Source organism: Motacilla alba, chromosome 18, assembly GCF_015832195.1.
Source record: "Motacilla alba alba isolate MOTALB_02 chromosome 18, Motacilla_alba_V1.0_pri, whole genome shotgun sequence".
NCBI lineage: Eukaryota > Metazoa > Chordata > Aves > Passeriformes > Motacillidae > Motacilla > Motacilla alba.
The window spans coordinates 11,294,259-11,318,721 of NC_052033.1; the positions used below are offsets into that span (position 1 = coordinate 11,294,259).

The 24,463-nt window shown below is 51.1% G+C and overlaps 1 protein-coding gene across 2 annotated transcripts in view; it reads right to left on the bottom strand.

Annotated features, from left to right (window-relative positions):
• The window catches only part of RPTOR (regulatory associated protein of MTOR complex 1), a 105,758-nt gene that overhangs the window by 58,087 nt on the left and 23,208 nt on the right, over positions 1-24,463 (bottom strand). For both annotated transcript variants that reach the window (XM_038157185.1, XM_038157186.1), the window contains exons 4-9: positions 19,566-19,724; positions 16,929-17,075; positions 14,604-14,779; positions 10,650-10,709; positions 7,217-7,317; positions 6,172-6,316 (exon numbers count right to left, since the gene is read on the bottom strand). In XM_038157185.1, coding sequence (XP_038013113.1) covers positions 6,172-6,316; positions 7,217-7,317; positions 10,650-10,709; positions 14,604-14,779; positions 16,929-17,075; positions 19,566-19,724 — 788 coding nt within the window. The remainder of the gene's footprint in view (positions 1-6,171; positions 6,317-7,216; positions 7,318-10,649; positions 10,710-14,603; positions 14,780-16,928; positions 17,076-19,565; positions 19,725-24,463) is intronic.

A 24,463-nucleotide genomic window follows, 5' to 3' on the forward strand; every position in this document is an offset into this window, starting at 1 on the left:
CATTCCCTGTTTCCAGGGAGAAATGGGAAAAGCACCTAAAGAAATTTCTGCAGCACTGGAGAATGTCAGCCCACAGGGCCTTTAAGGGGCATTTTACTATGCAGGAGAATGGTTCAGAGATCACAGACAGCTGCTCTGATTTTGGCTGCCCACAGAAGGATTGTGAGGGTCACTCACTGCAGCAGCACACGGAGAAGATGCTGAGCTCTTCACAGTAATTTTAGGTAAGCAGCACTAATACTGCTACAAAAATGCCCAAAGCAGCCCTGCGAGGTCAGATCTCAAAGGCTTTAAGTGTTATCAGAAAGAACAAACAAAAAATTTAAAAAGAGATTTGAGTAGATTAAAATGAAATCTCTTTTGAAGCTTCTAAAATCAGGCTGCTGGAAACCACCAGAGCCACACAGCCAACACCACCCAAACCACTGGAACCTCTGCCAACCTTCCCAAACAAAAACCACGACATGAAACCCTAACCATCCTGCTCTCCACAACCCAGGGCTGTTGATTAATGTCAGCTGTGGAAGAGGCTCTGCTCCAGCCAAATACTTCAAATGCTTCCCCAGCCATTCCAGAGCAGCCCCGAAACGATTCCCCAGCCCTTCCAAACCACCCAGACCCTGCTTCTGTTCTGTCTGTGGAAAACACAAACCCTCCCAGCAACACCAGCAACCAAAGTAAAACTTCTCCACTTCCAGCCAGAGGAACAGCTGCTCCCTCCTCGGAGCCTCAGGGTTACACACAGGTTACACGCAGGTTACACACAGGTTACACACAGGTTACTCACTGACTGGCTGAACAGACAGTGGCATTAAACTCGTGCTGCAATAATTACAAGATTCAAACCAAGCCACAAACAAACAGGAAAGGACTAAACCCTGGAGGGTGGGGAGAGGAGGAGCAGGGAGAACGCTGTCACAGCACTGGTGACACTGCTGGCTGGCAGGAGGAGCAGGGATTGACAGCTCTCATATCCCAGAGGGAATGGGAAAGGTGGGCACGCCGTGGATGTGCTGCCCAAATCCCATCACACAAACAAGAGAGAAATTCGGGAGCAGCGGGGAGCCGGGATGGGAGGAGCTGCATCCCACCAGGGATTTATGAAAGGCAGAGCCCAGAGCACCCCCTCAGCAGACACTGCTGCCTGCAAAGTGCCCTGCAAGATTTGTTTCCACTGCACTTGGGACACAAAGGGCTCAACTTCTTCCTTTCCTCCCTCCTCACTGCTCTCTCCCAATAACTCCAGGCCCTCCACCCTGACAGGGACACAGTGATGTACCCACAGGGTGACAGCCCTGGGAAACACCCCGGGCCTTCAACTGAGTCATGCTATGAAAGAAGGTGTTAAAGAGGATTTTTTTAACATTACCTTGGACTAATTGCACAAAGTTAAAGGCTCTCCTTAGCAGGAAGATTGACTCAGCTCAAAAAAGGGGATTTTGCTTATCCCAAAGCCAAGGCAGCACCACGACAGGAACGGTCTGAGGAGGGACCCCAGCTCAGCCCAGGACCCTGCCACTGCCCCAGGACTGTGTGAATGTTTGATAGTTTAACACAAATCATCAGCTGCCTCTTGGCTTCCCAGAGCTGCTGCAAAGTTTGGACTTCAAGCAAAGAACAGAAGGCAGAGTCCCAGCCCTGCTCAGGGACTGGTTCACTGCCCAAACCCACGAAGTGCCAGTGGAAACCCCCAGGAGGACTGAGAGAGCAGGAACCCAGCCCAGCTAGAGCCTGTCTGGCTGCACCCACGGGTTCCCATTAGCTGCCAGCTCGTGGAGGCTGATTTTCTTACACACACATTTTTGGGCTGACTCAATGTCTAATGCTTTTAACTCTGTCCTTTTTTAAATCATGCATTCTTGACGTCTTTTAACGCTCGCTTTTCCCCTGGGAGTGCTGGGTATTACCTGGCACCACCCAGGTACCAGGAACAGGAGTGTTCCTGCCTGGAGGAGCAGCTGGAGGGAGGCTGAAGCCACCCCTCAGCCCTGGGGCAGCTCCTCCTTCTGAGCCCCATTTCTGGAGCCATAAACATTTCCCAGCCCATCGAGTCTGCTGGCCAAGACATCCCCCACTAGCTCTGGCAGCCCAGTGCCAGCCATGCCCTGGTGACACATCCCAGGTCCCTGCCCCAGCTCACCTGTGTGCCAGCCCCCCGTCACCTCCCTGAGCTGCTGCAGGGCACAGCTGGGCAGCTGCTCAGACACAGCTATCTTTATAAATGAGTTATGCCTATGAATATTTGGCACAAGTCTGAAATCCTTTTCTTCCCCCAGCCCATCCTCCTGCTCCAGCCACAACCCAGGGCACAGGCTTTGCTATTTCTGTCCCACACCAGAGTCTCCTGTCCAATAACGGGACTTGGAGATGGCAAGACTAACACACAGACACAAAAAATGTCTGGTTCCAGTGTAATCTGAACTAATCTAATCCTTCAAACAGCTCCAAACCCCTCTTGCAACAATCACTTTCTTCTGGCAGAGCCCCGGGTGTTTGGGTGCAGCTCCAGGAGCCTGGTTTCCCTGAGGGATGGCTGGGCAGCCCTGATCCATCCTGCTCCACCTGTAATTGCCTTGCTGCATTATGGCTTTGTTTCCAGCCCCAATCTCCAGCTCCCTGGATTTGCAGTACATTATGACTCCTCTCAACCCAAATTTCATGGCCTGCAAACACCGCGGTGCTTCTATTAGGGATGGGTTGTAGCTCTTCCAAAGCATAATTAAGGCACTTGGGGTTTAATATACGACCTGTGTTAGGAAATATTTCCAAACACATTATTAGGTCTTTTCAGAGGCCGTGAATAAAAGCAGCTGGCACCAGCAGTAAGGCACAAACCCTAATCCATCACAGCAGAGATCAAGGTGCTGACAGAGCTCTGTGCTCAGGCACAATAGCCAGAGCCACTCCAGCTGAACGGCACAGCCAATCAATGGATATTAATATTCATGGTAATATTAATCCTGCATTAGAGCACTGCCTGCAGCAGCCAGGACCCTGCAGTGCCAGGCAGCACACAGCCACAGCCTGCCCCAGGGCAGGGGGCTGAGCAGCAGAACTCAGCAAGCCAAGAAAAGCAGGAAAAGCAGAAATAACGTGTCAGGCTCTGTCCAAGGGGCACAGCCACAGAGATCAGCTCTCCTGACTCCAAAGCACGCTGCCCTGCTGGGTGAGGGGAGGACACTCACAGCTCCTGGGTCAAATACCCTCAAAAAAGGGAAATTCTCACTTTTCCTCAAGCTAAAAAGGATCCTGTGATCTCCCAAATGAACTGGCCAGAACACCAACCTGAAGGGTTGAGCTTTTGAAGAGGCAGAGCAGCTCCTACCCCAGCACTTGTGTTACACCTGTGCCAGATGCCAGCTCAGAGCCTGCCCAGTGTCACCTGGGCACTCTCCACAGCACACACGGGGTAAGCAAAGGGGACAGAGCACAGCCTGGTTCTGTGCCCCAGAGGGGGCAGTGGGAATCATCCAGGAGGTAGAAATTGATGCTCGAGGGTGAGGGACTGTTTGCAGGGCTGCTCCCACCACGTGTAGATCTTGTCACAGCAGCCAGACTTGCTCCCCAAAACACTGCCTGGGGACCAAAAGTCTGGATAAAACACCCATCAGAAAACTCAGCTGGATCAGAGCCCCAGGCCTTGGTTCCACAGGAGCCCCACAGCCCCCTGGCTGGAGTTTCATCCCTTCCAGCACCCCGTGGCCAGCTCCCCTGCCCTCATCCATCACCTAGCTCGTGCAAACTGTAAAATGGGTCTGCAGGTTTCAGAAAAGGCCTCCATTAGAAATTCCTGACTGAAAGGTGATAGACAAGGAATTATTTTTAGAAAATATTTCAACGAGCCCTAAATTAGTTTCTAAATCTGTCCTTACTAAAAGTTCCTAATAACCACTGAGCCACCTCGGACAAAAGTGGAATTTTCCCCTTTGCTGGATTTGCTGCAAACTGCACGTTTTTTTGGAGGGCACTGAATAAAGTGTGTCAGTTCCCTGCTCCCTTGCTCTCTACCTCACCAGGCTTTAGGATTCACGTGGAAAAGAGCTCTTTGTGTGCCTGCTCTCATGGAATCTCTTCTGGCAAATCCTCCAAAGCAGCAGCAAAGGTGCTGTGCTCTGAGGGGCTGCACAAAGGTGTCTCCAGCACCATCCTGCAGCTCCCCAAAGGAATTTCCAGCACCACAATATGAGCTGAGAAAATGTGTTTCTAGACCCCATTGTGCTGCCACGTGAGTCTGAGAGAGATGAAAAGTGGGATCCAGGAGCTCCCAGCTTCATTCCTGTGGCTCAACCCATGGATGCCAACACCAGCTCCAAGTCAAGCCATACTCCCACAGGAAACCAGAAACACAGGCTTTTAATAGGCTGGCAATAAGAATGAATTATGGCCCTGTAAGGAACAGAAAATATAGATTTTTAATATGCTGGCAAAAAAGCAAGCCATAAATAACTCCAGAAATTTACTGGTTTAATTTTGAAACTCCTGCAACTCCGTGTCCTCCCCTCCTGCACTTGCAGACTGCAGCTGATGGCTGGAGCTCTGCCACATCCAGCAGCAGCTCAGAGTCGCCAGGGTGGCTTTTCCTGCCCTGCCCTTAGCAGTGTCCCAGCCCCGGGTGACACTGGAGCAGCTCATCCCATTCCCAAAGCAGTTCTGCTCAGAAGCTGCTGATCCAAAGCACTCGGGGTCATCCACGTCCCAGCACTCAGAACGCTCAGCTGCTGGCAGCTCCAGCCAAAGGCTCCCCAGTTTCCTCCAGGATATTCAATGATTAAAGCAGCTCTGTGGGACCTGCAAACGCCTCCTCAGTGCTTGCTGCACCTGTGAAGGCTCCTGGGGCTCCCTGCTGCCAGCCTGGCCCCACTCCCTGAAGAAAGCACGCCATGGAATCATGGAATGTTTGGGAAGGGACCCTAAAGCTCAGCTGATGCCATGGCAGGGACAGCTGCCACTGTCCCAGGCTGCTCTGAGCTCCTCAGTGCTGCTGTCAGTGCTACACCATTCATCCTCACCCTCTGTGCTCACCTTCCTGCACATTTCTATGGAGCAAACCCATTAAAAAGCTTCTGGAAGTGCAGGCTGAGCCTCAGCTGCCTTCACCTGTCACCCCCTCAGCCTCTGCAAGGCTCTGCTCTGTCCCCCGGGAGCCCCTCAGTGTCACTGCCCCCCTCTGAACTTGGCCCCATTTGGTGCTGCTCTATTAATCACAGTGAGCCAGAAAATAAAAGCCAGAATTCTTGTAATTACTGTTATTATTATTATTTTGACTGTAATTGTTCATGGGACATTGGTTTGATAGGCAGAACTGCATTGAAGAGCTTTTTGCTAACTGTGCCACCTCCATTTCCATTAATCATCTTAAAAGCAACAGTAAAAGTAGAGGAACTCCAGAGCAGGAATTTCTTCTACTTCAGCAACACAAGTCAAGGATCTTCCCCACACAGTCCCTGGGAAAGCAAAGGCAGCAGATGACCCATTTCTCTGGAGCCTGAGTGAAAGATGCCAGGCTGGAGGCAGCTCCAGCAGCACAGAATTACAGCTCATGGCGAGTGCCCAGAGCAGCAGCAGCTTTGGGGATGGGCTTTGGCTGCCACAAGCTGTGCCAGCCTGATCCCCTGACTGCCCTGTCACATTCACATCCTCTGGAAAATCCCTTCGCCCAGGATGCCTCTCCTGGGAAGCTGAGAAGCCTCAGAGAAAAGGAAAACAATTCTTATCTCATTTGCTTCTCCTGCGTTTTGCTGCTTTGGAATGAGTTTGGAGATTGTTCCATTGGTTTCATGTGAGCTGTTTTCACTCTTTGGCCACTCAGGGCCAAGCTGTGTCAGACCCTGGAGAGAGTCACGAGTTTCATTATTATCTTTTCAGCCTTCTGTCTGTGTCCTGTCTGTATTCTTTAGTGTAGTTTAGTATTCTTTAATATAATATAGATCATAAAATAATAAATCAGCCTTCTGAGCACACGGAGTCAGACTCAGCATTCCTGCCTTCAATGGGGGAACCCAAACACAGCACTGCCCCAGGGCAGCACTCCACAGCTCCAGATGGAACCTTGGCATGGTTTGGGCTGGAGGGGACCCTGAAGTGTCACCACCCACGATGCCAGGGACACCCGCCACCACCCCAGGGTGCTGCTGGGGACAGCTGCAGGGGCCACGCGCGGCCAGCACTCACCACATGGCGTGCATGTAGGTGGGGGGCAGCCGGGGGCTGCTGACCGGGGTGCAGTTGTAGGACCTCATGATCCTCTCTGCCAGCAGAAAGTTCCGGAACAAGCTGGCCACCAGCAGGTCCTGCCGGAAGAGCTTCTGGAAAAGATCTGCCAAGAGATTGCAGGAGTCAGCACAGTCAGCACCTCGGGCATCACGCAGAAAGGGTTCAGGACATAAAGCCATGTCAACGTTTTGTTCCAGTGACGAGGAGACCCCAGCAGCTCTGCAGGGACGTGGTGACAACCAGGAAAGGGAAATTCTGCCTGCAGAGCTCCCTCAGACACCGTGGCTGCTCCATTCTACACCAACACAGTCAAACACTTCCTACCCTGGGCTCCTTTTTGCCTTTTCTGGATCAGATCCCCCTCTTGGTGTCTCATTTCAGCTCATCCTGACTAAGTTTTTGGAAAATTACTGAGGGAGAACAGGACCTCTGTGTACTGTTTAATCAAGAACCATCCATCTGTTAACTGGCAGTGTGATGTGCTCATGAGAAGCCAAAATGAATGCTAAAAGATAGCAAATGTGCTCTCCTCTACAGGGCAGAGAAGAATCGGTGCCGTGTGAGCATTAGGAAGAGCAGGGTTGGAGAACTGTTTACAAATTTGGCTGCTTGTGCTCCAGAAGTACCAATTCAGAGCACAACAGGGGGAGAGAAATGAGGGATGAAGTTACTCAGGGGAAACAAAACTGCCTTACCAGCAAAGAGGGGAAAAAAAGCCTTTATTCATGCTACTAAGCAAGGCTGGAAGAAAACAGATTGCTCTGTACAAATACAGTAAGAAAGAGAATTATTCAAGCTACGACAATTGTGTTAGCACAGAAAAACCCTTTCTGGGTTCTAATGATCAGGTCTCTGCAATGCTCTGGTAAAAAGAACAAATAAAAAACAAACTAGCTTTCAGCTCCATCCTGATCTGTTCTTCCAGTTTCAGGGTTTCATTTTCCCCTTATTTCAACATCTCATGGATCTGACTCCTCACCCCCCAGCCCTGCCCCAGCCTCACCCCTGGGCAGGACGTTCCAGGCAATGGTGTCTGTGATGGCTGTGAAGATCCAGTTCAGCTCCCCCAGGGGCGTTCTCCTGTCGTTCAGCCTCCCAGGAATCCTACAAGCGGGGAAATAAAACCCTTCATAAGACCCCTGTTATTTTGCCTTTCTCCACATGAGAAAGTATCAGCAACAGGGTGAGGAAGCCTCAGAAACAGGGAGCAACCAGTGAAGACATCCTGTGGATTTATTCCTGACTTAACCCACTTGCCTTTCTGTGACAGGTTTTCAAATACCAGAAGCATCAGCACCAGCACAGGAAGCCTGTCTGTGGCCACTCACTCCTCTGCCACATGCAGCAGCACCGCTCCCGTGCATAAACACAGCTCTAAACCAGGCAGAAATTGCCATCTTCTGAGAAATTCCCGTCTGCCTGGGTATCAGAGCAAAAGCACACATCTCTGCAGCACTGTTTGCTGACGGATCCCCCGCAGCGAGCGCGGGGAACGCGAGGCCACCGAGGCTCTGCTGAGGATTCCCTGCCAATATTTGCATTGCAGAACACCCTCTGCAGCAGAGCTCAGCTCCCCAAGCCAGGGGGGCTTCCCCGGGATGCAGGGGGATCCCTGCTGAGCTTCCCCAGCCAGCCAGACGCTCGCCTTGCAGCGTGTGATGGCAACTTTCACAGCAGGCTTTAGTCTCCAGGAGGAATTTCCCCGTGGAAAGGGGGCTCAGGACGTTGGCAGGGGCTGCCCGGGGAGGTTTGGAGTGCCCGTCCCTGTTGTGTCCAGGGAAGGGCTGGATGTGGCACTCTGGGGACGAGGTGGGGATCAGGCACAGCTGGCACTCTGTGATCTCAGAGATCTCTCCCGGCCTGAGGTTCTGTGTGACACCTCCTGGCCTGGCCAGAGCTGCTCAGACAGGACCCACAGAGCCCCTGTGCTCAGGGAGGTGCCCATCTCCAAAGCCCAGGCAGAGGGGAGCCTGGGGAGCCTGTGAGGAAGACAAAGGCAGGGAGGCTGCGCGGCAGAGAGCGAGGACGTGAGCCCGGCGTTGCCATGAAAACCATCCCTGGGAGCAGCAGCCTCCCTCTGCACTCACCACAGGCTGTGCTGCCCTGCCGGAGCCCCTGTGACAGTGGGGACAAAGGAGCCACTGCAGCACAGCCCCCGAGTGAGTGCAGCAGGGACAGCCCCAGCAGTCCCCAGGGCTCTGGGGCACAGCAGCCCTGACACCGGGGCCAGGAGCTCCCTCTGAGACACAGAAATCACCTCTGAGACACAGAAATCACCTCTGAGACACAGAAATCACCTCTTCCACTGAGTTTTCCACAAGCAAACCAAGGGGCTGGAAGCTGCCAAACCCAGGTGCAAAGGCAAACCATGAATTATCATCTTCCACTATAAATAATAAACAAGACATTAAAACATGAGCAATTTCCAGCCCCTGACATTTGATAATGCTTCGAGTGGAAACAAACATTAATTTTAGTCTCACGTTTGTTATTTGTGGTGACTTTTATGGATGTGGTGCTGGTGCACGACAGCCTGGAGCGGGCTCTGCTCCTGCCACAGCAGGGCCTGCCCCACGTGGTGACATCCAGAGGGGCCCTTTGTCACCAGCCCCAGCACCAGGGGCCAGAGGGACCCAGCTGCTCTGCAGGGACAGAGACACTGAGCTGGGCCCAGGCAGAGCCATCTCCCCAGACTCTCTCTGAGCAGCCCCAGCAGAAGCAGGAACAGCTCTCAAGGCTGTGTTTGCCTCCTTCTCAGAGGATTCCTGGTTAGAATTCTCTCCTTCTGCACAATGGACCCAAGCTGGAAATGCCAGGAATGCCACAGACCATTGCTGGTGCCCTGAGAGGGAGCCCAGTGCAGCAGCAGAGATTAAAGCATCCCTGCACACCCCCAGCTCTTGGCACCCAGTTTTGGATTCCCACTACCACGCATTTATTCCCATAAACCATTCCTTAGGTTTTTCCCAAACTTTTCGAAAGCAGAGCAAAGCCCAGTTCCTGTCACTCAGCAGCCCCACCTCCAGCACAGATGATCTGAAGCCCTGGGATCAAACAGAAACGTGCCCCCAAGGCAGGAGGAACGTGGACAGAGATGCTGCCAACGAAAGTCCCATCAGGTGGCAGCCAGAAGTTCCCAAATTCCCAACACTCCACCGAAATTCCTTTATATTTTGCTGTCTGGCTCCAGCAGAGATCTTCATTTCTAAGCTAAGGCATTGCTTGGCTTCATCTCAGATGTGTGATGTAAATGCACATCAGGATCCACCCCACGTTCCCTCATCAGGACATGGGCTGAGCCTGGATAATTGGAAATTGGAGCCCTTCAGAGAAGGTGCAGCTTCATTTAGCCTCAAAGTCTGCAGCTTAATTGCAATATAAACTCCTTCCCCAGTTTTAAAGACAACTGAATTATAAATTACAATATACACATAGGCAATCCAGGAATTGCTCCAGCTCTGTCTCGAGACTGTAATAAAAATCTGTGCTCTCCATAATTGATATAAGGAGCAGAGGAGGAGGATGAGGTTTAAATATTTGATATCCACAGGAAGATGCTGCTGGCACACACGTGTGCTGTGGCACAGCACAGACCAAGAGCCCGAACAAAAATCCATTTCTGCCAGGAAACATTTGCTCAAAGAGGATTTCAGATCCAAGTGCTCTGTGAGGCTGAGTCAGAGCTGCCTGCCTCAGACCTTCAGCGGCCTCACCACGTCTGCGATTAGAGACATTCTTGTAGCAATTGTTAATTAATTAACACACCACAGCCATTGTTTATGCAGCGGCCTGAGGTGGCCTGAGTCTCCTCCTCACCCCCAAACCCGTGCACACCTCCGGCACCCAGCCCCAGGAAGGTTTCCTTCCTGCTTCCATCTCCTCAGGGCCACCAGAAACCCAAAACCCAGCACATCTTCCCCAGAGCTTTCAGGGGAAGAAGCAACACCCAGTGGTGAATTCTTCTCCTGAAAACCTCTCTGACAGCTCCTCTGAGAGACAGGGTTTGTCTCTGCTCTGTCAGCTGTAAGCTGTATTTTTATTTGGGTCCAGTGAGTGCCCCTGAAAGCAGCTTTATGCCATTTATCACTCGCTCTCCCCAGCTGAGAGGAGACAATCCATTTTTCCCATATAAAATGAAGACAATTAAAACCCTCAACACTGCTGATGAAGCTGGCTAACCCAACACACCTCTGTGGAAGGGCTGGCAGCACTGAGAGGCTTTCTGAACCTCGGCTGATTGCAAACGTGCAAAAATGGCACAGGAAATGGGAGCTGCTGTGATCTCACCCCGTCACTGATCAGGTGCCACTGGCAGCCCCTCACTGAACACCAGGAGCTCTGGGAACACCTTCCTGGCAAGAATTTACACTCACAGCCAGACTGCTGCTCTCCTGAGCCCTCCCAGGACACAGCAATACAGATCAAACTCGACTTACTTCTCGATTAAATCCAGCGTGACTCCTGGCACCAGCCTGACACTCTTCTGCATGCAGAACCTGGGGAGAGACAGTAAAACAGAGCACACTAATGGAGTGTTTAATGGCCTCCTCTGTGGAGAGGAGGCAGGAGGAGGGCTCTTTATTGCTTCTTTCTGCTTTGAAAATGGTGTTTGGGTAGGGAACTGGTCAGAGCCAAACGAGGCCCTCAGCATTTGTCACCCGTTTGTCACCCTCGTGATTCTGGGGCCATTTCCATCGCCAGGTGTCACAACCGGCCGTTGTACCTGTCAGGGTGACAAGTGTTCCAGCACACCGTGGTGGGGGGAAAGGGCTGCAGCCTCCAGCACAGCTCTGGGGAGCAGCAGGACAGAGCAGGGAGGGCTGTGCTGCTGGAACCGTGCTCAGCCTTTGCTGGGCTTCCCTGGGCAGGGGACGCAGAGGGAGGGACGGGAGGAACGCGCCAGGTTCAGACACCTCATTCTTTCCCTAAAAAACTGCTGACTGCACCTCCTCGGCCTTACAAACCCCACTACTCCAGGAACAGCAGCCCTGGGAATGCAGTCCTGTCAGCAGGGCCTGGAAAAGCCCCAGAGCTGCTAAAGCTCCGTGTGTGGGAAGGGGGGAGCTGCCCCCTCCTGCAGCCCTCCTGGGAGCACAGGGCAGCAGTGGGAATGCAGCTCCAGGATGGAAACACAGCAATTCCAGCTTGGAATGGCTTCCTCTGACAGCCCCACATCCCCAGCACCTCAGGAACCCCCTCACTGCTGTCTGAGGAGGAATTTACCCTCAGTGCACCTCAGCTGACACTTGCCCTGACTCTGGGGACACCAAGGGCTCAGCTGCCCATCTCCCCTCACCACACTATCCATGTCCAAAGGGCTTTTCCCCACATCAAGGGGAGAACAATTATGAAAAACAAGGCATGCAGAGCTCGTTTCTGAGATCCTGAGCACTGCTGCAGCTCCCCTGTGGCATCCCCTGCCTGAGGGGCATCCACTGGAGCCCAGGACTGGGACAGGCTCTGGAAAGCTCATGGTCCCCAGGCTGCTCTCCTGCTGCGTGCGTCATCCAGCAGAAGGAGAAGCCATAAACATCCCAGGAACCTGCAGTGGGATCCCTGTGCAATCTGCTGAAATATAAAATTCTTATGACAGAGCATTACAGAGCCATGCAGGGAAATTCCCTCCTAAACAGCCCCAGGCAGACTCAGGCTGGCAGAAGCAGGACCCTGGCAGGAGGCTGGAGAGTTTAACCCTTCAGTTGGTGCCTGGAAGGACACGAGAGCAGCACAGCTCTGCAGGGTGACATCTGCTGCCTCCAAAGCAGCGTGGCCCTGACAGTGTCCCAGGCCAGCCTGGTCAGAGCTTGGAGCACCCCGGGGCAGTGCAAGGTGCTGACAGTCCCAGATTAGAGAAGATAAAGGGAAAACCTCAAAGACCAGGTTGGACAGGGCTTGGAGCCCCCTGGGACAGTGGGAGGTGTCCCTGCCTGTGGCAGGGGGTGGCACGGGATGTGCTTTCAGGTCCCTCCCAGCCCAAACCCAGAAATGCAGGAAATGGTGCTCAGTGTCACGGGAATATTTTGAAACCCAGCACAGTTTGCATAAACCAATGTGGGACAGAGGATTGGCTGAGTTAACCCCAAAATCTCCAGCAGAAATGCAAAATAAATACATTAGGGAAAACCCCACAAAACACCTTAAACAGAGCAGCAGCAGGCACAGCTCTGGTCCTCTCTGGCTCCCTTCCCATGCTGGCTGTGCCTTCTGGAGGGCAAAGTGCACATCCCAAACTCCCCGGGCTGAGCAGCTCCCCAGCCTTCTGCTCCTTGCTGTTCAGGGTTTCCAGCCCTTGCCAGGATCCCTATCCCTCGGTATGGACAGCACTCCACAGCCCCCAGGCCCTGAAGCCAGCTCAGTGTGGCTGCAGCTCGTTTGCAGCTCCCGGGAGTGATGGCAGGGCAGGCACATGAGTCAGCCCTGAGCTCAGCCTCCGGGGGAGCTGCCGGTGCTCCGGAGCCTGTGAGGCACCGGGATGTGCGTAAAGCAGGGCTCCAAACCCTCCCCGACAGCCAGATCCGTCAGGATTAACAATCCCTCAGCTTAGCTCCCAGGCTGCCTCACCCGCAGCTTTATATAGCCACAGATCTGTCTGCAACACGTCAGCTCCAGCAGCCACCACACACGAGGACAGCCAGCACCACACAGCCAAGGCACGCTCCAGGCTCCTGGAAGTGCGGCCTGGCACCGGGAGCTCCCTGCCCCGCATCCCGAGGGCTTGGCTGAGCTGTGCTTCTCTCCCCAGCATCATTTCACTGCCCCTGGAAGGAGACAGAAGCGGCTGCAGCTGCAGCCCCGGCTGATGAGGGGTTTTGTCCTTCAGTGACTTTGCTCCAGAGAACAACACGGGAGGGATAAATGTTTATCCGAGCTTCCATTTGCCCATAAATTCCCTGTATGAAACCTCATTAGAGTGCCAGTCTGGAACTGCACAAACGCTGTATTCCAAAAGCAGTTCCACAGGGTTCTGGGTCGGCTTCAGGAAAAGGGCCGAGATGAAGGAAAAGGGAACTTTTAGTGGCAAAGGTCTCTGTGCTGATTTTTGGTTAACAGCTTTAGGACATCAACACAGCTTGGATCAAACTCTCAGAATGCAGCAGAGGGTCTGGTTTTGCATTTGTTGTGTTTAGCATCAGTAAAACCAATGACCCACAGCAGCACTTATTATTATTTACAGGACTGCATGGATAAAACCACAGCTGCAATGCCAGCCAGGTGGGAACACAAAAGGAGCATAACCTTCATCAGAGCACAAAATTCCTGAGAGTGCAGTGAGCACCACACAATCACTGCATCAGAAGTGGGAGGAAATTCTTCACTACCCAGGAGCTCCCTTGGCACCTTCCAGCATCAGCCAGCCGATTTAAAATTTAAACCCTTCCCCTGAGCAGCTTTACAAACACCTTTCCTGTCAAACGCCCTGAGACACAGCTCAGAGAATCTCCCGTGCTCGTGCAGGTGCAGCCTGTGGAGAACCTGCCCTGCTCAGCCCCTCAGCCCCGTTCCCATGGAGATGAGGAGCAGGAAATTCCTGAACAGATCACAGTATCCCAAAACAACCTTTCTTAGCATATCTAACAAACAAAATCCACCAAAAGACCTCTCCTACAGAACTTCACAGACCCAAACCAGAGCCTGGCCATGGGAACTCGCTCAGTTTGCTGCTAATGTGAAACAAAGAGTTTAAAGAATTGTGATTTATTACAAATATCCCCAAAGGGCAGTGAGTAACTCTTGGAGCCTTGGTGGCAATTTCTCACCAGCACCTGCAGTGTCCGTGGGCTTCTGCCTGTTCAAACCCTGCCTAGCAAATGCCCTGAAGTTTTTCCATTCTGGACAAGGCACAAACTCGAGAGGAGCAGCTGGAGGAGCCTCTGAGCCCTGGGGGCTCCACACTCAGGTCCCTGGTGCTGGCTAAAACACTGCTCTTGGAAAGCTCCTGCTCTCTGGAGCAGCCTTTTCTAACTTCCTGCCTAATTAACTTGGGCTGTCAGTCCAGAACATCTTTCCCTGGTTTATCACTCCCTTCCTCTCACTCCAGCACTGTTTAGAGCTACTGCATTATTTACAGCAACTGCAATATTTGGAATGTGATTTGTGCAAAGGACAGTTTGCAGAGAGCTGTATTGCACTAGGTACCATTGCTGCTCTCTGAGGAAGCAGATATTTAATTCCCAAATCAGTAACCCCTTTAATCCGAGCAAACCCAGATATTGAGCTGGAAACCAAAACGCAATAAGTAGAAGATAGCAGTATTTTCATCTTTCTAGCTCTCATTAATAAGCCTCTGTCCCCAGGGGCCAGTTCAAAGCCTGCTGTTCAATACTGCAGGGCTGCTGTGGGTCAGGAGCAGCTTTTGGGCTCCCCAGCAGGGGCAGGGGGGCCTCACTCACCAGCGCAGCGCGATCTTGATGGGGGTGGTGAGGCAGGAGGTGAACAGGTCTGCAGGCAGGTCTGGGATCATGGGCAGCAGCTCGTTGGCCTCACAGGCTGCCAGCTGGATGCAGTTCTTCATGGAGGGGGGCAGAGGCATCTGGGCAAGGGGGTGGTTGGGGTTAATGGCAGCAACCTGTGGAGAACAAGGCAATTCCCCAGGGGGGAGTCAGGGGAGGTCAGCAAACATCCCAGGGAGAGCTGCCAGGGTGGCAGCACCAGCACAGCTTCAGCTCACATCTCATTAACAGCCCTCAAATAAGTCCAGAGTCAGGCCAGAAATTCCCCGAAGCCCAAACCTCAGTCTACAAAGTAAAAATGCCCTACAGACCAACATTCCCATTTTCCAAAAGCACAGGGATTCTCCTATTTAAGATTCTGACTAAGGATATGATCTTGGAGACTAATAATTCAGGGAGTGAAAACATAAATTATGTTCCCAGCATCTTTCTGAACCAGGTAAACAAAGTGAACTTCAGCCACCAAAGTTTCTTTCCAACATTTTGCATTTTTTTTTTCATTAGAATCAGGAGGTGAGAATCCCTCTGGCAGATTAAAGGAAGAGCAAACTCCTGTGATCTGCTCGCAGGGAAATGGGGAACAATTATCCTGATCACTCTGGCAGCCCCTCTGGAGCATGAGTTGCAGGTTTGCTTCACTCTTCATGAATTTGAACAATTGGATAATTTATAATTTTCCAAATGAATTCCCCTCCACGCTCTCGTGACGCCGTGAGCACTCTGCTCTGTCTGTTAGCAGGGCTCTGCTTTCCATTCCCCACGAGCAGGAGCCTCAGTCAGGCACCAGCAGTTAATGAAATCTAAGGGCAGAATGAAAAGCAGACACGTAACCCTGGAAGTATTTTCATAACCAAATTAACTGGCAGTGTTAAGCTGTGCTGCAGGAGCAGCAGTCCCACGGAACCTCATATATTCCACAGGATGACAAACCCCAGAGAAGATGGAATGGAATGTTTGTTGACATAAGGACTTTGTCACTCGTGCTCATCCTCCTCCCTTGGCTGGACTGGCAGAGGTTTTCCTGCACAAACTCCACTGAACAGTGGATCTGCCTCACAGAGAGGTCCCCTGGGGCTGCTCCCCCCTCAGCAGCCTCCAAGTCCTTCTGGAGCTCAGCACCAGCCAAGGGGAAAAGGAACTTGGGGAGGAAAGAAGGGAAAGGGAAGGTGAAGCCAGGCCTGCTCAACCTGCTGGGGAACAGAATGAGAAACCAAAGTGCTGAAGAGAGCAATGGACAAGCAAAGGAGAAAGGCCCCAAAAATACCCCAGGGAAGTCCCAGGCTGACAGGGAAGCTTGGGGAGGGATATCCAGACCACCTTCTCTGGTTTCTGCTCCCAATTCTATTGATCCCTGCCTGGCAATTCCATGTTCTTCCCAAGCCACAGACTGTGGGAAGTTTCTGATTGTTACAAAATATGGAATTGTTTTATGGAAGAGAAGGAATAATGAAATTGTCTGCATATCCCAGGTTATCAGGCTGTCTTCTTCAGCACATCGGAATTTCCACCTGCCAAAGAACCCCCACTAAAGCATCTCCAAACACTGGAATTCCAAAGGAAAGGACTGACAGGCAGGGACACCTAACATCTGTTTGGAGGTTGTATTTGTGACACTCCGTCGCCTGATTAATTAATATTCCCTCCTTGTAGTTTTGGGGTCTCTAACCCAGTGTGAGGAGTGAATCTTCACAGATGTCCTTTCCCTGGGAGCTGCAGGCAGCAGGGGGGAGCCTGCACAGAACATTCCAACTTCTTCCCTTCCACTCTGCATTTCAGATTTGCTCCAACGAATTTATTACTAATTCCATTTGCAACCAAAGACAGCTTTTCATTGGGAGCACATTCCACACTCTGCAGAACTGGAACCACCAGGACTATCCCTGTGTGCATCAGCTTTTTGGTCTTTCACATTTTCGCATTCACTTCAACAGCACAAAACCACAACTGCATCGAAGTACAGCTCCAGATACCAGAGTTTTGCAACCAAAAAAATGACGTCTTGTTCACCTCAGCATTCATCTCAGCAGAAAAGACCATTAGGGCCCAAATTGACTCTATTAACATTAACATTTAATTAGTGCTTGTATTAAAAATCATTCCAAGTTTAATGGGATAGCAAACTGAACCAGAAAGATCAGAGCGCCAAAGTTATCTGCAAATTAATTTGCCTTCCAACACAGCTTTAAACACATTTTTCAGCGTACACAGCAGAGCAAGCTTAAACTTCCTTTGTGTTCAGCCAAGGGCAGCAGCCTGAGCTCTCACCTCCAGCTCCTGCTCCCTCTGTAGTGCAAACTGCTTGAAGGACTTGACGATCAGGCCGGCGTTGGAGCAGTCGTAGACGAAGATGGAAGGGCTCCCCATCCAGGTCTGCAGGTCGTAGATGGACAGGGGGATGTACTGGGTGTAGTTCTGCAGGAGAAAGCACCACTGCAGTCACCAGGGAGGGAGCAGGGCCCGAGCTGGGTGAGCTAATAAAACACACCCACAAAACCCAACTCTGAAAGCCCAAAACAAAACCTAGATTGGACTTATTGATGAATACACATCTCAGTCAGTGTCTGCCAACAGTGAGGATGTGAGCCCGAGTCAACACGAGCAACAAGCAGATTTTATTTGGCATTATTTGAAACACCCAACTCTAAAAAAAAAAACAACCAGCCCAAAACTTTGCCAAGAGTTTTCAGTATCAGATATTTGGAGCTCTGATATGTGCTAACAACTCCAAACAGCATTTAATAGTCCAATTTTATCCCAAATTTCTGCAACACCGATAAAGGATGCAAACCAGCTGTCTTTAATTTAACATCAAACATCTTAAACTGAAAACCCCATCAATAAATCAGGATGGCTAATTAAGCCCCTGCAGCCCATCAGCACTACCCCGCCTGAGCCTAACGAGATGCTTCATAATTTTATTACAGCTTTAGCTTCTGTGCAACTTTCCAAATTATCCATTAAAATTAAAACCAACAAAGCTGCCTTCAACAGAGTGAGGTGCCCACAGTTCCCTTTCTGGAAATAAGAAGGATCTTGTTCCTTGTCTTCCATCTTAACGAACGCCCCCAAATAACTGGAGGCAAGAGGATAAAAATCAGCCACTTAAAACCAGCTCTGAGGAGCCAATCCTGAACCAAGTGAGCTGCAAATATAAACCACAGATTCCTGCCCGCAAAGAGTCACCACCAAACACCCAGTGGCTGCCAGCAGGATCCTGTTCAGAGAGCAACCTGGTCTTCCTCCAACCCTGAGCTCAGCCCAAAAATCCTCGGGAAAAGCTGTGATGTTCCTATTAACATCAGCAGGATGATGGATGGGATCATAACTCTCATTTAAATTCAAGAGACTTAAAATAGCTGTAATAAAACCAGTAAACTTTTTACAAAAATCAAATTTTCAAGGACACGTATCAGCGTCGATGAAGACAGGAGGTGTCATAAACCATGTGTTATGTAAGGCAGGGAGGGGTAAGGCATTTCCAAACCCCGTTTTGCCCATTTATAACGCTTCGGGTTGTTTCATTAAAATTAATAGGGAAATTTGTTGATAACAGCTGAAGTTTTAGGGAGCTGGAGCTCTGCAGATCACTGCGGGGTGGGATGAGGAACAGCCCGTCCTCAGCACAGCCTTTCTTCAGGTCACCCCTCAGGTGAGGCACATCCCAGGCCCAGGAAGTTCCACATAAAAACCTGCTCTGACACATCTCATCAACGACGTTTTATGGGCAGGCATTGTTTTACCTTTATGTTTCCAAGGCACCTTGCTCCAGCTAAGATCAGATTATAGCTCTGATTAATACTGTGGTATTTCCAAGCAGAAGAATTTTATGTTCCAACTCTACTGTGGGGGTCACATAAAACATCAGATTTGCTAATGATATGTAAATGAGGCAGTTTGAAGCAGGAAGGGGTGTTAAAGCACAGTGAAAGGGTGATGCTTTGGTGCTGCTGCCACGCTGGGCTGGACACACAGTTTGTTCCCTGGCTTGGGTGCGGAGGAGAAGTCCCTGCTCCAGCACTGCTCCCACCATCCCTCTGTGCCCCTTCCACTAGCACAGCTCAACTGGAAACTGCTGGTGAACACATTCCATCCCCAGCTGTTTAGAGAACAACCCAGAGGTATTTAAAATTTGCAGAGAAGCTCCTCAAAATGTCAGAATAAACATGGCTGGAGTTGGGGCACGTTGATTTTTCTTCTCCTTTCGAAGCCACGTTGAGATTTGCTCAGGAGACAGCAACTAAACTAGAACATGACTCCTTACTGATACAACAATACCTGCAAACCCAAGGAATCTGTCCCATAAGAATCTGTGAAGAAAATTTGTAAACACATCTAGAAGGAGAAAATTTGACAGACATACACAACTGCCCTTAGCAAGCAATAAACTGAGTTTCACTGTATTGCTAACCAATGAAGTTTAACATGGTACCTCCTAAAATTCCCCATAAATTCATTACAGCTTTAGCTTCTGTGCAACTTTTTAATTACAATTAAAGCCAACAAAGCTGCCCTCAACAGAGTGAGGTGCCACAGCTCCCTTTCTGGAAATAAGAAGGATCTTGTTCCATCTCTTGCTCCATCTCTTGTTCCATCTTAATGAACACCCCCCAATAACTCATATTTCTAAATATAAACAATGTAAATATAGAATGGGCTTCCCCTTCATGAAGAAACTGAGTCCTGGCACAGGTGCCCAGATCTGCTGTGGCTGCCCCTGGATCCCTGGCAGTGCCCAAGGCCAGGATGGACATTGTGCTTGGACACCTGGGCCAGCGGGAGGCGTCCCTGCCGTGGCAGGGGTGGCACTGGAGGGGCTTTAGGGTCCCTGCAGCCCACAGCAGTCTGACTGAGAGCTGCTGCGCTCCCCAGCAGGCTGCAGGGGCTGTGCCAGCCCACACCCACCTTGTTGAAGACCCAGATCTCGCCGTTGACCGTGGGCCGGGGCACGCCGTGCCCGTTGTAGTGGAACAGCACACGCTCCTCCTTGGCGTTGCGGCGCAGCGACGTGCACAGCTTCTTCACCTCGTCCACCGTGGGGTCCAGGCTCTGCTTGTACCTGGCCTGGGACAGCAGGGACACGGTCACTGCTCACAGCCCTGCTGCTGCTGCCTGTAGTTTAGCTGTTACATTTCCCAGGCTCTGCCCTGCACTGGTGAATAACTCTGAGCCCCACAGGAAGTGCCAGCAGCTCTCCTCCCAGCTCAGCCCCACAGAACAATCCTTTCCCAGCCCCACAACCAAGGACGCCGCTGCAGCTTCAGCCCCAAAAAGTGCCAACAACAGGGGGTGAAGGAGAGCAACCTGGGAGGGTGGCACTGCATCCCCTGGAGCTGCAAGGGGACACTGAACCCCAGCGTGGAAACGGACCAGAACTCATAAAAGGGTGAAAACTCATGACCCATCATCCATCTTGGGTGCAGCCCTGGCTGGGCTGTTGCACTGCTCAAGGTGGATCCTTTGAGGCCTTTTAATAAATCCCTCCTTTATTCTTTAACTCTGTCCAGCCTCTGGTGCAGGTACCCCCTCCAGGCGCCAGGAGCAGCGTGGAGAGGAGCTGGGAAAGGAAACACAACATTGGCAGTGGGCTGGATAAACAAAGTGTGTCTGCTGCTGTGTGGGACCACACACTCACCAACAGCACAGGCTGGAGGGAGCCCAGCACAGCTCCCAGCTCCCACCAGCTCACTCACTTTTCAATTATTAATATTCAAAAAGCCTTAGGAAGGTGAAATCTGTTTCAACATTAGCCAGTCTCACAAGTAACCCCTGACTTAATCCTCCAACCCAGACTATCTACACCTCCAACTGAACAAATTCCCTCTCTTGAAGAGAAAATATTGTATAGGTCGACACCATTCTCAAGACAAAAGGACACAAAAGGCGCAGGAATTTGACATTCAAACAGTTGGGTAGGAAGGGGGAAAAGTGATGGAGAGCCCTTGGAAACTGCCCTTTGCCTTGGGATCAACAGATGCATCCCCCAGCTGTGCCTGTGGACCCCCTGTTACCGTTCCTGAGAGCACCGAACTCAGGGCACGTTGGAGGATGGAGGAAAAATCAAACTGGCAAAAACCCCAGTGCTTCAAACCCCTTTGAACTTGGCTGAGTTCACACACCCAGGTAGGAGCTGGTTTGTCACGCTCAAAAGTGCATTTTTTTGAAGTAAGGCCAAATAATAACAGAAAGTCTTTCAACTGTCCTTTGAAAGACAAAAGCCAGGCTCTTTCTGTCTTCTCCAGAGCTGCAGAGACTGAAACCCCAGAATCACAATAAAAACCTTCAATCTGATGTAGTGAAACAAAGACCCAAGTTTAAGAGCAGGATAAACACGCCTCCCCAAGAGCTGCCATTGGGAGCCCGTTTATAAACCAAACCAAGGCTGCAGAAGTTTGGGGCTTTTTAGGTTTTTCTCTGTGACAGCCAAAGATGAGAAAATCTTAAAATGTCACAGGAAAAGAGGATGAAGGACTTAAATTGTTTATCTGAGAAGCCTGAAGAGCAGATACAGTGCTGCTCAATTAACAGTCAGAGTCTCCAGCCAGCAGGGGACAGGGAACAATGAATGGCAGCATTTAATGATGGCAACACCCAAGAAAAGCAAGCAAAAGGAGGAAAAATATGAAGCAAGAGGCAGTGATGTGACACCCTCATCCTTCCTGGGAACCTCAGCACTCAGGAAAGCCAAGAGGCTGCATTAATCTTCCCACGGAGCCCCCACCTCCTCCTCTCTGCACTCAGAGTAGTGATGAAGACACTGATTTGCAAAAATGTGCCCCTTAAATCCCAGCCTGGCTGCTGGCAGCTTCAGCAGCCACCCAAACCAGAGCGCTGGGGAATTTCAGGGTTTTTTCCCCTCAGGAGAACAGGCTCATTCCATCCCTGCTCACGTCCCCGGAGCATCAATATTAAACACAGCTCGCGCTTAATGGAGGTGGATTCAGACTCCAAAACGAAAGTCTGTAGGTCTCAATTTCCAAACTGCAAACAGATCATTTGGGTCTGGAGAAACACGAGGAGGAGGGGATGGAAAGGAGGGGAGGGAGCTGTGAATAAGCACAGTCTGAGCCCTAGTGCCAGCTCAGGACTCGGGTGGGAGTTCTAGCTATGACAAGAGCCAGGTATGTGAGTAACACACCAGCCCAGGTGGTGCCTTTTTTGTCTTTTTCTTTCCTCTCATCGTAATTCCTCTCCTTTCCCTGTCAAGGTGCTGATTCCTTCCCCTCCAGCTCCAAGCAGGAGCTTTCCAGCACTAAGGAGGGCAAAAGGTAACAGAGCCCACCCAGCACCCGAGAGCTCCGTGGGGCTTCACCTCAGCAGCTCCTGGAGGTGCCACAGGCACAGCCCAGACTTGGGGCTGTTTCTCCTGTTTTTATGAGCCATTGCCCTGAACACCAGGCTGCCCTCCTGCCACCCTCAGGTGCTGCTGGCAGGTATTTCCTGCTGTTTCCTGAGCTCCCTGGTGCCATTAGGGACAGGACGCTGCAGCCCTCACCTGGAGGGTGCATCTGGAGCAGCAGCTCCGTGCTGTGCCAAAGGGCTTGGCTGTCACCTGAGCCACCAGAACTGGCTCCTCACCACCCCCCAAACCCGGCTCCGCTCACGCTGCCAGCTGCTGAGTCCAGGAAACTCAGCTCAGGATCAGGTGCCGTGAAGAGGAAGGAGTGCAGAGTGCCAGAGGTGACAGAACAGGGCTCTGAAGTCGCTGATGTTGCTCAGCTCTCAGTGGCAATGGAAAGTTCTGGCAGCCAGGCCAGGTTCCCATCACCACTGGCACTGCCCAGCCCAGCAGGCACTGCTGGAGCCCCACGGCTCTGTCAGCAGGGAGATGGATTTTTCCCCTTAAGAAAACACGAGATAAACCTATTTTCTCATCAAAGCTATAAAATCCAAGTCTTCCTCTCTCATTCTCCTGCAGCCCAAGAGCTCAGTCTTTGTTGCAGAAGAACTCCACAAGGCTCAGACCACAGCGTGTGTGATCCCACAGCAAAGCCCCTGGCCCAGAGGGTACAAAGTGTATGAAAAATGCATGACAAATGTCTCTGCTGGCATCCGGAGCCTCTGCTCCTCACAAGCTGTAACATCATCCATCCTCTTCTCATTCAGCAGAACAAATCCTGAAGTCACTCCCCTTTTATCCCTAAGATACCTTACTGACTGTGTTCCAAATTTATCCACAGAAGAAGCTACTCCAACATTCAGTATTTTATACTGAAACTGCCTTTTACACCTCCCTGCAGAAGAAGGATGCTCCTACCCAGAATCCATAATGAGATATAAAAGCTTTATTTGGCTGGAGATTGGTTTTTTTTTTTAAACAGCTTCTGGGTGACAAAGAATCCCAATGCAAGTGGCACACACAAGGCACTGCGTGTGGTGAGTAAGAGAAAAGAAACAGAGGCAATTCAGCTGCAGTGTTTGGGGTTCCACTGCTGCCCCCTGAACTGCTGCTCTGGCTGGTCTGTAAGGTCCCCTCCAGGCCAATTCCGTGACTCCATACCTGCAGGACATGGACAACCCCTGGCACTGGAAGGTTTCCTGCCCTGTGGAACCTCAGAGCAGGGCTGGGTGGGATTTCCTGGTGCAGAACCCACCACCTCCAGATCCTGGGCTGTCAGCAAAGCCTCCCCAGGGTGGATCCCAAACTCTGAGATGCAGCTTTCCCTCATCCTCAGCAATGCTTCTTCCTAATCCAAAGCCCAAGGAGCAGCCCAGGGTGCAGCTGCCTCTTGGAGCAGATCTGCATCCCAGTTCCAAAAGCAGAGAAGATGCTAAACCTGGGACTTTGCCATGCACACAGCCAGCCTACTCCACATGATTTAATTAAAAGGAATCAAAGCAAGCTAATTATTCCAAGAGAGGGGGTTTGGAACAATGCCCACATTGGAAAAACTCCACTACAAGAAGCCTCACAAAGAAGTAAGCGACTAAATCCCAAGAGGAATGACAGCAGCAGCTTCAGGGCAGGGGTGGGCAGGTTCCACAGCAGCTCTGCTGGCTGTGTGCACAAACCCATCCCTGCTGCTCCATCCTGGATCAGCATCCCTGCTCTTCCATGGGAGCCTCAGCCACAACAGAAAGGGTAAAACCACCCCAGACAGAGCTGCTTGTCAGATGCTTGAAGACCTGTTAAAGACGAGCACTAAAAATCCTGGAATAAGTTTTCTTTTAAGTGAAGAGCATAAAATTGAATTAATTCATGTTCCACTTCGCATGAGGCAGCTGCCAGTTCGATGCAACGTGTTCCTGAGAGTGTCTGGAACAAAGTGGGGCCCAGACACATAAAACAGGCACATATATGTCAAAAATTCACAGCCAGGATGAACATGTGGTGCACACAGCAAAGCAGCCCCGTTATATTTTACTTTTAAAATCTCCTGAACACCTTGGAGCATCTAAGCAACGAACAGGAACATGGCCAAAAAGACCAAAAAAAAAGGAGGAAAATCCAAGATGGGACCAGACAATTTCAGCAAGCTGAGAAGCCCAGAGCTGGTGCAGCACTGTGGGTGACACAGGGAGACCCCCCAGTTCCCACACCCCATCCCATCTCCAGGAACCAGAAAGTAGAAACTGAGTTATCTCAAGTACTGAAACACTGAGCATCACCTGTAGATTGTAAAATCCCTCTGAAACCACCTGGGTACCAGGAGAGGGGAAAGCAGGAGAATGACATCAGTTTCCAAAGGAATGCAGAGGAAATCCAGGCTGAGCTCTGTGCTGGGCACGTTGGTGGAATAATAATAAACAAACAGAACCAGGAACAAACACTTTGGGGAAGAGCCCATCCAGCATCTCTAATG